Source organism: Mesitornis unicolor, unplaced genomic scaffold (genome assembly GCF_000695765.1).
Source record: "Mesitornis unicolor isolate BGI_N332 unplaced genomic scaffold, ASM69576v1 scaffold28770, whole genome shotgun sequence".
In the NCBI taxonomy this organism is placed as follows: domain Eukaryota; kingdom Metazoa; phylum Chordata; class Aves; order Mesitornithiformes; family Mesitornithidae; genus Mesitornis; species Mesitornis unicolor.
The window spans coordinates 18,008-31,028 of record NW_010156688.1 but is presented as its reverse complement, the minus strand read 5'-3'; the positions used below and the strand labels follow the sequence as shown (position 1 = coordinate 31,028).

Here is a 13,021-nt window from a genome sequence, read left to right as displayed (position 1 = left end):
TCCAGCCAGAGGTCTCTATTCAGCCAGGCTGTATCCTACAATGAGACTGGGAGCTTGTCTTGCTGCACAAGAAATATTCGATTTTTATTTGGGCACAGGGCTGCTTCTTTCCTTCGTATTGTTTAACAACAAAATAGAGTTGCTGGCAGAATTTTTTTATTACAGCACATGCTTTTTTTTTTAATAGCCTATTTCATGGAAAGAATTTGCCAACATCCACCCTTTTGTACCCTTGGATCAAGCTCAAGGATATCAGCAGCTTTTCAAGGATTTAGAGAAGGATCTATGTGAGATCACTGGCTATGACAACATCTCCTTCCAGCCAAACAGGTAGGAAATCTTTTCTGAACAATTGCTTCTTAATGTAATTCCAAAAGTTTATCTCTAAAGAAAATGTGCAAGTGAAGAATGTAAGAAAGTTCTAAAATTAAATTTGACGAGAAACCTTGAATGCAAGTTTATGAAAACAAGATTTGTTTTTTCAAAACTGCAGAACCTTGTTTTATCCCGTCTCTTCTAAAAGTTTAATGATTTTGTCTTTTCTGTTCTTTTAATGTTTTTTCCAATGTTTTACTCTCTATGAAGGCTGGTTTCTCCACCATTGCTTGCTTAAAATGTTGATGTTACTGATATCCTCCTATGAGCTAAGATAAAAGATTTGAAAGAGGAATAAACTGTATGAGCTGGCAACAGTGTAATTGTTGAAACTGTATTTGTTGCAGTAGGTAATACTAGGTTTGACTGAAGAATGCATAGGATCTGCATGCTCACTGAAATAAATAAAGTGAAGCTGAATGACTGCTGATGCAGCCTGTTTATGTCCATGAGTAATTTTGATACAAAATGAAGAGGAACAACTTACTCTACACTTAGGATGTCACTGAAAGTGTTCTATTTTCACTGCATACACTTTACTGTGAATTTCAGTGTTAGGTTGCCTCTCTGTAGTAAAGCACATAGTCCCCTGCTAGGAACAGAAATGAGGATCATCTTAATCACCAAAAGAATTTAAGATCAGATTGTTAGCACATAAAATGGCATAACTTTTTCATCTACTATTTGCTAAAGAGGCAAAAGCTGTTAGTTAATGCTTTCCCATTTGTAATTTAATGCATAGGATGTGCTTCTTTTAATTTGCTGACACTTTCCTAACACCACTGAGAAGGATTATGGCTGGACAATTTGAAGTTTCAGCTGGCACTTTCTGCTTTGTGTGCTTGTGTAATGGAGTTTGTGTTCCTGTTGCAGTGGAGCCCAAGGAGAGTATGCAGGCTTGGCTGCAATCAAAGCTTATTTAAATGCAAAAGGAGAACGTCACAGAACCGTAAGTGTCAACACTCATGTGAGGAAGAGCTTTGGGTGGGAAGTGGAGAAAGTTGACTTAGCAGCTGGGACTCATCTAGAGAGAAACTAGGTTGTGTATCTGCATCTGTGACAAGCTTTCAAATATTCCCTGCTTCCCTCATGGATCATGGGTACCGTCTTAAACTGACTAGGATGAATTAACTTTCTCTATTGCAGCCTGTGGTGCTGTGCCTTGGATTTGTGACTAAAGAAGTGTTGTTAACAAAGGAATGTTTTGGCTGTTGCTAAACAGTGCTTGGACAGTGTCAAGGCTTTCTCTCTTTCCCACTCTGTTCTGCCCCCAGTCCCTCTCCCTAGGGAGTAGGCTGGGGTTTAGAGGTTGAGAGAGACATGGCCAGGGCAGCTGACCCGAACTGACCCAAGGGATGTTTTATGCCATATAATGGCATGCTCAGCAGTAATAGCTCAAGGAAAGGAGGACAAAGAGAGGAAGGTCATGGTTATGGCATTTTTCTTCCCAAGCAACCATTACATGTGCTGAGGCCCTGCTTTCCAGGAAGTGGCTGGACATCTGCCTGGCCGTGGGAAGTAATGAATTAATTCCTTTTCTTGCTTTGCTTGTGCACACAACTTTTTTTTTCCCTATTAAACTGTCATTCTCTCAACTCATGAGTTTTCTCACCTTACTTCTGTTTCTTATTGTCATATGGGAGATGGGAATGAGTGAGCAGTTTTGTCTGGGTGTTTGAACATTGGCCAGGTCAGCCCATCACAGTCCTTTTTAGCACCCAGCATGGGGCTTGAGGTAGTGACAGTTTTCATCTGAGCATGTTAATTTGTTAATTGACAGGCTCCTTTGTGCGTCACAGAGCTTGCTTTACTGTGTATTAAAGTCTAGGGCTTTTTAATAGCTGCTTTGGGCTCTTGCTGTTTGCTGTGTTGCTTATCAATGCTGTGCTTGGAAACATTTTTATAAAAGCAATGGATATATGCCAGCCCAAGCATATGGCCCTGTCTGTGATGCCATTCCTGTGATGCATTGAGCTACCTTGCAGAGAGAGCAGGGAGTTACACCTCCCTCTTCTCCTCTGGGGTTGATGTGTCCAGCTCTGTTGTGTGGGTTCCTAAGTTTTTTTGTATATCCTTACCTAAGATGTTTGATCCTATTATCTAATGTTGTTTTGTTGTTAGGTGTGTGGAATCTGATTTGGTCCTGGCATAAGAATAAAGAACTTGTTGAGCTGACAGAGAAACATGCCCCAAGGCTGTTGATCCCTGGGTGACAGGGTGTGTAGGAGGGTTTGAGCAGGTGTCTAGGGCTGTTATCAGCTCCTGTAACCTTGGATTTTACACCTGAACAGGCATGCAACCCTGTTAAATTGGCACACCACTTGATGGAAGGGTGCCTTGCCTTTTGCAATGAGACCCAGCACCTCCTAGCGCTGTTCTGGGGCTTGGCCTGTGGCTATTGTGCCTTTGTCTAGCACCATCACAGCAGCAGGGGAAAGTGAGCTTCTACCTCTAAGGACATGATGGCTGAAACAGGGAACCAAACCTCAACCACAGTAGTAACCACATGTAGTAAAACCTCAGTAGTAAAAAAGAAGCACTGACAGTGGAGGTCAACAGGACTGTACCGCCAGTTAGTAAAGGAGGAGGAAGAAGCGTCTGATCAGAAAGGCAGTCCTTTTGCAAGGAAACATAAGGAGGACGTGATAGAAGTCATCCAAGAGGCAGAAACAATCCCATCCCTAACCCTGAGCAAGCTGCAAGATACACTGAAAAATTACAGCCACCAGCCAGGCAAGCATATTGCTGCCTGGTTGCTAAAATGCTGGGATGCTGGAGGGGGTAGTCAGGAATTGAGGGCAGGAAATCCCTCACTAGGAACCAGGGAATCAACGAAGAAATCAGAAGAGAGTTGACATTCTGCAGCCTCGGGAGGTGGTTTCTGTTGCATGTGAGGTGTACTCTCAAGGGTGATCTTGTCAATTACTGAAGCAATTGAACCTCTGCTGAGGAAGGTGTTCAGTATCTAAGAGAATTAGCAGTGATGGAGGTGGTCTTCAGTGACCTGAACAACAAACAGGTTTCCACAGACCACTTTATCAATTCTTACTAGTACGCTATGTTTTTCATACAATTTTGAATTCTAATTTTCTGTTAAAGAATTCCTTATTTGTGTTTAATGGCAGGCAGTTATAGCTGTAAAAACTGAAAGTAGTATTGTTTCTTTAGATGCTTTCTGAGCAATCTGTGATGCCTGGAAGAAAGGCTGTGTTAATCATACCTTTTAGGTATGAGTTTAATTGGAAGTGAAGTAGCTTGAAATACATAAATGTGAGAAGTTGGTGGCAGCAAGTTTCGTTTTGGACAGGTGGTTGCATGTTTGTAATATAAGAACAGCCAGATTAGCCCAGACCAAAAGTCTTATCAATTGCAGCATCCAGTTTTACAGTGGTCGATAGCAGACTGAAAGACTCCTTACAACAAGGAGTATAAGGACAAAGCGAGTATACAATGATCCTTAGCCAGCACATGGCCGCAGCTTCTACATATCTACATATCAGGTCTAGGAACTTCCTGATCCAAAGCAATCCAAAGGCACTGATTATGCATTTTTCTACAATTAAATCTGATCACTTGACCTCCTATGAGGACACTTCTGATATTTACAGTTTCTTGAAGAATCTGTTCCATGGTTTCATCACCCGTTATTGTATAATCATATATCTTCATATGAAATGTTTCTTCTTCGGAACTTGACATCTTACAGTTTCATCGAATACTCTCTCACTCTTCAAACGTTATCAACAGTTCTTTCCTGTTCATAGCTGGCATACCATGTGTTGATTCAGAGATTTGTATTATATCCTTATCTGTCCTCATTTCTGTCTTTCTAGTTGAATTCCAGTCATCCAAACTATCCTTCTCAAAAAAGCCATCTTGTAGCTTTGGTTATCCTCAGAGTTTCTGTGTTCCTCTTTCGTAGTTCTCTGTTTACTTTCTAGTTTTCAATGCAGTTGCTTTTTTTGCCCTCCCTCCCCCCACCGCCCCAAGACCTTTAGAGGGGCGATAGGATCAAAACTCCTGTTCCAGTTGTGTATTGTTAAGACTTTTTTGCCTTGTGTAATATCCTAGATCTATCTGACTCCAGTATATTCTGTTTTGAATGCTATTACTCAGTATTGTGGGTTCTTTTCTGAACTGTGCAATCAGTTCTTTTAGTGACGTGGGTGATTTTGTGTTAACAGGGCATTTGGCATTTCACTATATGTCTCCATTATAAACCAATTATGAGTAAGCTGAAATGCTGGGGACCCAGCACAGGTATTTATCATGTCCTATTAGAATGACCTTTCTCCACAGTGAAAACTGACTGTTTATCTTTTCATTTCATTCCTGTCCATGAAATATTTATCCATGTGGCCTTCCCACCTACCCCACTGGCAATTAGTTTAGGGACATTTTTTTGGACCACATCAAAAACTTCTTGGAAATCTGAATTAGGTTAGATGTTTCTTTTTCACACACACAACACAACTAAAGTTGGCTTTATGGTAGGAGAAGAGTCTGCAATATTACTGCAATAATATCCATATTTTCTGAACCTTATTTTATACTTGGCTTTAAAACTAATTTGCCTTATTAAAATGTAAGGGTCATTGTCCTGACCTCTTGGGAACTGTAAGCTCTATGTGAGGATATAATCTAAAATTGAACAGTGAATGTCGGCTTGTTCTGTCTTTGTTTCTGTGTTGCATCCATATCACCTCAAACTTCTTGGAAATCAGCCAGTCTTTACAGTTTCACGCTTTGTTTTATGAGTTTTACTCAGTGGGAAGTTAAATTAGGTTGAAATGTAATTCCTTGGACAGTTATCTTCTCATTAGCCATGTATGCTTTGGTGTTTCTCATATTCTGTGAAAGGTCCTTGGCCTTCTGTGAGTGTCTCTGGCCATTCTATGCTTAAAAATACCCAGTAACTGTACAGAAGAGAGAACTTGCGGGTTGCTTGCCGTTACTCACACAGATTTCAAATGTTATAGTAAAATAAAGATAATCCTGGGGAAAAAGAAAAAAAGAATGAAAAAGAACGTAAGAAAGCCCACAGAATATTGACCTTTCAACTGAGGTGACCTTTTCTCCTGGGCTGGAGAAAATAAGTAAACCATCAGTCAAGCTTCTTGCAGTGGCCTCATTTGGAGTTGGTGCCCTCTTGTGGGAAAAGCGTATCAACATCAGCTGACAGCTCACATCTGTCTGCTTGATTGCCTGATCAATAACTTCTGTAGCCAGCAGCTGCAGGCACAACCCAGCAAGGCTTGGTGACAATCAGGACTCACTTTACATTTCTGCTATGCAGCAAAAATGGCTACAGGTGTACCACAGTGCTTCCCAGCACAGGCTGGGATCCTCGTGTTTTCTTTCAGCACAGCTGCCCGGGAAAACATGGACAGTTTGCAAGAAGACCAAATATCCTGGTGCAGAGACAGATGGGTCAGTTCCTTAGAATAGCTTTTAAAAGGATCAACGTTTGTCTCAGCATCTCTATGGAACATGATTCTGTTTCTCAAGAAAACACAGTCACTTACTGTCAGTTATTATTTAATGAATCCAAGTTTGAGTGAACTAATACATTTAGTTAAGTTAATCCTTCCAAGAGAATCTTAGTAGACAAATGTTTCCACACCCCCATTGAACAGAAACAAAGGATTATTTTTGAGAGAAGGTATATTTATTGTCTTTAGAAGGTGCGGCATTCCAAGCAAATGTCTGGAAAAATCCTGAGTTCCATTTTTCTAACTATCACTTAACAAGAACTTAGATTTATTTAAGTAAAAGTTCTGTTTTTTTCTTTTTAAATGACCTGTATAGAGCATGTAAGTAGCTGTCTGAAACTTCTTAGCTATAGCCAAAATATTTCTGTCTAAATTTTAATTTTGAATAGAACACAGAAGAAAATGCTTTGAAAGTCAGCTGAAGATTTAGTGGAAAGTTATTAGATAGTTTTTCCTTTCAAGGCATTGTATATACAGAAACTGATTTACTGTAAAAAAAAAATAGTTTTCTAAAATAAGAGGGATAAGAGGAAAGGATTTTAAATGTGAGTAACTGAGATAATATTCTGGATCTGCAGCCCTAAATACGATTTATGCAGCAAATGAAATTTTATTTTCCTAACAAGTATTTAGATGCTGATATTTGAATGGATTTTCTTCAAAGAAAATTGAGTTGCATCCTTCAGTACAAGTGGCAATTTGCCAGTAAACATTCCCTCAGGAACCCTTTTGAAAACTTTGGTAATGAGTTGTAGCTGAGCATAGACCATAATGCTTTGAGATTTTTTTTAATTAATTGTACTTTAGCCCCCATCCTGCTTCTTTTTTCCTTCTAAGGTTTGCCTTATTCCTAAATCTGCTCATGGTACAAATCCAGCAAGTGCACAAATGGCAGGGATGAAGATTCAGCCAGTTGAAGTGGATAAAAATGGGAGCATTGATATCTCTCATTTAAAAGCAATGGTGAGTATTTAATTCTCTTTAATTTTCAAGGCAGGAACACGCCTTCTCTACAGGTAATAGTGTTGGCAGCTGGATCAGGTTCCTTTTTTTTTAAGAAAATAGGGCAACAATAGCGAACACTTGCTTGAAAAAAATACTTTTTCTTTTTTTGCTCGCTCAGACACTAGTCATGTGACACTTGTGAGACTTCCTTTAGTTTGAGCATCTTTAGTGCAAGAGTGGCTCAGAGCGTGTTCTACACTCTTTTATAGCCAACATTTTTGGTCTACATCTAGGATTTGAGATGAATGAAGCCTGTTCATGAGTCTGAAGCATTTGAAACTGCACTTAGCTTTCGCTTAGTGAAGTTCAAGCCCACCTCTGCTGGGGGAGATGTTGCTAGGCAACTTTTCACTTTTTTGAGTAGATGGGCTGTAGGTGAATCTTTGGAATCCAAGGGATTAGCAGGACACATTTCCAAAAATACATATTTGAGCAGGCTTTTATAGTAATGTTAGAACTGTATTGCAGAAAGTAGGGGGATGGTCATTAGATCACATTACCTTGAAGGCCAGATGTTTCACTTGGCTTCTGTTAAGGTTCCAGAAGTTACTATTATACATACATCTTTTAATACCATGCCTTCTTCCGTCATTTAAAGTTCTGATTTATTGAGAAAACACTCTTTTTCCCATAGGTTTTGCTGAAGGAAAGAGACCAGTATCTTTTGCTGACTATAAACAACTTAGACTTACTTCTCACCTGTAAAGTTCTTGATGACCTTAATTAAGTGTTTTTGCAAAAATCTTCTCTTAAGAAGTTTTAGAAGCCTAAATGACATTTCCCACCCTCCCTCCCTCTGCCACCAGGTGGACAAGCACAAAGAGAACTTGGCAGCCATCATGATCACATACCCTTCCACCAATGGTGTGTTTGAAGAGGCGATTGGAGATGTGTGTGACCTGATTCACAAACATGGAGGCCAGGTTTACTTAGATGGAGCAAATATGAATGCCCAGGTACAAAAATCTCCTAGGTAGTTTTATGACAACTGGGAGTGTACATTGGAATAAAAATAGCACAGCAGTACTCAGTTCAGATCATGACACAGCTTCCTCACAAGATGGCACAGTTTCTGGGGGAGGAGGTGAGGTTTCCAAGAAGGATAAAAATCAAATGGTGAAACTAATCCTTTTTCATCTGATTTTGCCCTGAAACGTGTTGTAAGATTTAGGAGTTGTTCACTGAAATTGGCTTAGCCTGCCTAATCTTTGTCAAAGACATTCTTTAATAGGAATTCCTAAAGCAGAAGGTTGTTTACGTCAATTCTTGTTTATGATACATCATGTTAAAGAAAAACGGAAAAACATATAACATCTTCTTCAACCTGTTTTTAACTTGTTTTACTTGAATGAAGTAAAATGGCATGTAAAGAATATTTTGAGACAAAGTATTCCCTTCACAGGTGGGTCTGTGTCGTCCTGGGGATTACGGCTCTGATGTCTCCCACTTAAACCTCCACAAAACCTTCTGCATTCCCCATGGAGGAGGAGGACCTGGAATGGGACCAATTGGAGTGTGAGTATCTCTTTATTAGCCTTTTCACAGAATCACAGAACGTTAGAGATTGGAAGGGACCTCAAAAGATCATCCAGTCCAATCCCCCTGCCGGAGCAGGAACACCTAGATGAGGTTACACAGGAAAGTGTCCAGGCGGGTTTGGAATGTCTCCAGAGAAGGAGACTCCACAACCTCTCTGGGCAGCCTGGTCCAGTGCTCTGTCACCCTCACTAAGAAGAAGTTTCTTCTCAAATTGAAGTGGAACCTCCTGTGTTCCAGTTTTTGTCCATTACCCCTTGTCCTATCATTGTTTGTCACCGAGAAGAGCCTGGCTCCATCCTCGTGACACTCACCCTTTATATATTTCTAAACATGAATGAGGTCTCCCCTCAGTCTCCTCTTCTGCAAACTAAAGAGACCCAGCTCCCTCAGCCTTTCCGCATAATGGAGATGCTCTGCTCCCTTAGTCATCTTTGTAGCCCTGCGCTGGACTCCCTCCAGCAGTTGCCTGTCCTTCTTGAACTGAGGGGACCAGAATTGGACACAATATTTCAGATGCGGTCTCACCAGGGCAGAGTAGAGGGGAAGGAGAACCTCTCTCGACCTACAAACCACACCCCTTCTGATACACCCCAGGATGCCATTGGCCTTCTTGGCCTTTTTTTCTTTTAAAAAAAACCAAACCATCAGTGAATTGTGGTTGTCAGTTCATTTAACTACAGAGCCATGAACGGGAGAGGGGTACCGTTGTTTGTAAACTTTTGTCCTTCTCCAGGATTATCACGTGCTGATCTCATGACTGGTGAGGTTCACGTGTATGCCTAAATTCCTGACTTTCATGTTGGCCCTTTAGTGTGCATGGTAGACTTTGCTCAGCAGTTTGCTTTCCAAGTAAATGCAGAGGTGATCTGTGGAGTTTGAGAGCTGATATTGTACACAGTCCAGAACACAGAAGTGGTAGGTGAACTATGTGAATCTATCCTTCAGGGCAATCATATTCCTTTTAAAAAAATGATCTTACCCTTTAAAAAAATAATTTTTATTTGGATAGCTGCATGGATATCTTATGATAGGTTGAAAACTGAGTGCCATCCTCTGTTGTCAACAGTTATGTTAATAAACTTCCTGTTGAAGAAGACATAGACCAAACTTCCTGGAGGGCTGTGTTTGGAAGGAAGGTGAAGAGAAGCTACTGCTAAAACTGCTCAGAAATGATAACACAGGAACATGTGTTAAGTTCTAAAATCAATGTTCTTGTTTTAGGAAGAAACATTTGGCTCCGTACTTGCCTACCCATCCTGTCATCAAAATACAGCCGGACAAGGATGCATGTCCTTTGGGTACTGTCAGTGCTGCACCTTGGGGTTCCAGTGCTATATTGCCCATTTCATGGGTGTATATCAAGGTGTGTAGACACCTTCTGTTTTCTTTTGATTTCTGTCTGTAATAATTCTTGAGACAAGTGTACACACAAGGCAGAAAGCTGCAATCAGGCTTGCCCCTTTATTGTCTCTGACATTGAAGTTTTCTTGTTTAAAAGCTGCTTGGTAATTTCTGTTCTTCTGAGAATATTTTTAGTTGCATGCTGCAGCATTGTTATATTTGACCTGTGTGTAACATTTAACTTCCAAAAATGTGTTTAATAAGAATTTGATTTCCAGAGGATTTTACTGAATTTGAAAACTGAACTTAGTTTTGGCTTTGGGTGTGCAACAACTTGATCACGATCTATGTAATGTTTTAATGCCTTGTGATTTAGGGATAAGCCTGTGAATATTTGGTTACATATATGGAAGCATTCAGCCAACAGAGATGAGTGTAGATTGAAATTCTGTTTGAGTAGAGGGTGTGCTGGGACTCTGAGCAACATCTAAAGCTTTCAGTGAGAGAAAGAGTCGGAAAGGTAAACATAAGGGCAGTGTCATTTGGAGCACCCTGTAGCCAGTTTGACTCTCTAAGCATGGAAACATCTGCTTCTGGGGAAACCAGCTCTTCTGGAATTTGAAGTGAGCAAATATGAGCTCGTACAACTTCCATGGTGGCTTTTCAGCTGTGGGTAAAAATCACTTGTGACTGTAGGCTGGTTTCTATTACAGAAAATTTAAACTAGTATATTTTTAAGGGAAATGGTTTATTCACAGTGCAGAGTGCCATCTGTTTACAATGTCCTATCTAAAGGGGCTGCCTTGAAGGCTGTTTTGGCTCCTTTTAACTTCTAAGTGCAGCGTTAAGAAAGTCAACCACAGCTCAATTCCAGCACTATCCTTCTGGAGTGCTTTAACAGAGAAATAAGTGAATCCGTTTTCATTTAGCTCTGCTTATTTTTAATGCACATCATCATCTGTGACATGACATCTGCAAGCAGAGTTTGAGTTGCTGGGACAGTCCGTACACACTGCACAGGAAGCTTTTTAGGAAGCTCTCTGGATGCTTTTTCCCTGGGGATAAGAATGGTGCCAGGCAGCAGGTGCAGTTCTTACAGGTGTGCTGGTGGCATTCTTGAGCTCTGCTCACTTTTTTCTATTCACTTCAGAGCTCCTCAGTTTGAGGAAAGGTCCAAGTTGTTCACTTGTTGACTTTAAGCAAAAACTTTACACAGTAAGCAGTCTCAGACTGCCTTAAAACTAGCCAGATGCATGAATGTGCTGTTCTCCATTGATGTTGCCAGTACAAGAACACACTTCGCTTCCTCAGGAGTGCTTTAGATCTGTTCCTTCATGTTATTCCTCTTTCAGACAATGGGAGCAAAGGGTCTGAAACATGCTTCCGAGATTGCTATACTAAATGCAAACTACATGGCAAAGAGGCTAGAGAAGCACTACAAAATCCTTTTCAGAGGAGCAAGAGGCAAGTATTGGACAATCTGTTTTCTTTTACAAAACTGACTTTTTTTTTTCCCAAGTGTAAAAATTGGCTTGCAATATGGTTGCAGTATTCTCCTAGTAAGTAAATATATTTTGCACTTTTTTGTTTCCAGGTTATGTAGCCCATGAATTCATTTTGGATACAAGACCTTTCAAAAAAACAGCAAACATTGAAGCTGTAGATCTTGCTAAGAGACTTCAGGATTATGGTAAATCAAGTGGGTTTTTTTCTTTAAAATAGCAGCATAATGAGACTTTCATAAATCTCTTCTAAAGGGAGATAGAAACATTCTAGTCCTGTGCTTATGGATAGTGAATCTTTGACAATCATTTCAGGTCTCCTCATATTCATTAAGAGCTTAGAGAGATATTTGCATCAATTGAGTTGTAGTAGCTACTTACAAGTCTGATAATACCACCCGAGTTTTGTAATCTGCCCCTTCAAATCTGCGATAACATGACTTAACCATTGGAGCAAGCGCATTGAAGCCAAAGCTTAATAAGATTCCAACAAAACAAAATAAATACTTTTGAAGTAGGATAATAGGATTCCATCCTGATGTAGTTTAGGTAGTTTGTACACATGCTCTGAAGAAACTGATCATGGCTAGTCTTTGGCTCCCAGACAAGATGGCCCATTGAACTGGTTGATCCTATGCAACGGGGCTTCTAATGAGTACACATAAAAGCTGTTAAAATCTTAACCAGTAATACCTAGTCAGTGAAATAATCCAAAACTCACTTGTGATACCAAAAAAACCACATTCCTTTTTTATAAGTGGGCTGCTATGGCCTTAAATAGCATGCACCACTTTAAATTGACTTTTCAGTAGGTATGAAGGTGAGTGACATGGATAAGTTTAGTAAAGTTCCATCCTTTGCAGCCAAAAGAGAAGTGTCATGAGGCTGAGGCTGTAATTAGCAGTAGTACGGGAAGGGAATCACGAGAGACCACCTTTTTTTTTTTTTTTTTTTCACCTAGTTTACCAGGGCAGAAATCTATACCCATCTTATGACAGGCTGAATGGTAAAGTCACAAAACACTTCTACTGAAGTGAGCAGCCAGAACAGAAATAACATGCGAAAGCAGCAACATATTTCGGGCTGTAAAGTAACAAAGCAAAAAGAGCAGGTTTTAAAAGCGTGTCATTAAATCAGTGTGTAACTCTACTGTAAATAATACAATGGCATTATCCTTCAGTGTTAAAAACGATGACGCTTGAAAAGTGTCTTACCTGCACTGCTAATGCTACCACTGAGTTCAGTCCTGTAAAGCTTATAGAATGGGCTGAATTTGTCAGTCAATTGCTAGCTAATGCATGTGTTATCTCAGAGCCTATTGTCAATGACTGAATTTTTATCAGGTTTTCATGCTCCAACCATGTCCTGGCCTCTCCAACCATGTCCTGGCCAGTGGCAGGGACACTTATGATTGAACCAACAGAGTCTGAAGACAAGACAGAGCTGGACAGATTTTGTGATGCAATGATCAGCATTCGGCAGGAAATTGCTGAAATAGAGCAGGGCAGGATGAACCCCCAAATTAACCCACTAAAGGTAAGATGGCAATGCAGACCAAGTTACCAGCATCAGCTTAACCCTTGAGACTGTGTGAGCCCAGTTCCTGGTCATTCAGTAACCATGAAAATAACTGTGCAACAGTGAACATGTGAACTTCTTGAAATTTGATTTTTTTAGAAACCTTAAACTTTTTTCAAATTTTGAATTTTTACTTTTTCAAGTCAGAAACCTTGGGTAGAAACTTCTGAAAAAGAATTCAAAGACTGA

At 40.1% G+C, this 13,021-nt stretch overlaps 1 protein-coding gene across 1 annotated transcript in view; it reads left to right on the top strand.

The window, feature by feature from the left end:
• Positions 1-187: 187 nt before the first annotated feature.
• Positions 188-13,021, top strand: part of LOC104548160 (glycine dehydrogenase (decarboxylating), mitochondrial-like) — a gene marked incomplete at its 5' end in the record, with an annotated part of 14,734 nt that continues 1,900 nt past the window's right edge. The window contains 10 exon segments of the mRNA XM_010194101.1: positions 188-330; positions 1,249-1,324; positions 6,705-6,830; positions 7,679-7,828; positions 8,275-8,387; positions 9,633-9,774; positions 11,105-11,216; positions 11,347-11,442; positions 12,598-12,626; positions 12,629-12,790. Coding sequence (XP_010192403.1) covers positions 188-330; positions 1,249-1,324; positions 6,705-6,830; positions 7,679-7,828; positions 8,275-8,387; positions 9,633-9,774; positions 11,105-11,216; positions 11,347-11,442; positions 12,598-12,626; positions 12,629-12,790 — 1,149 coding nt within the window.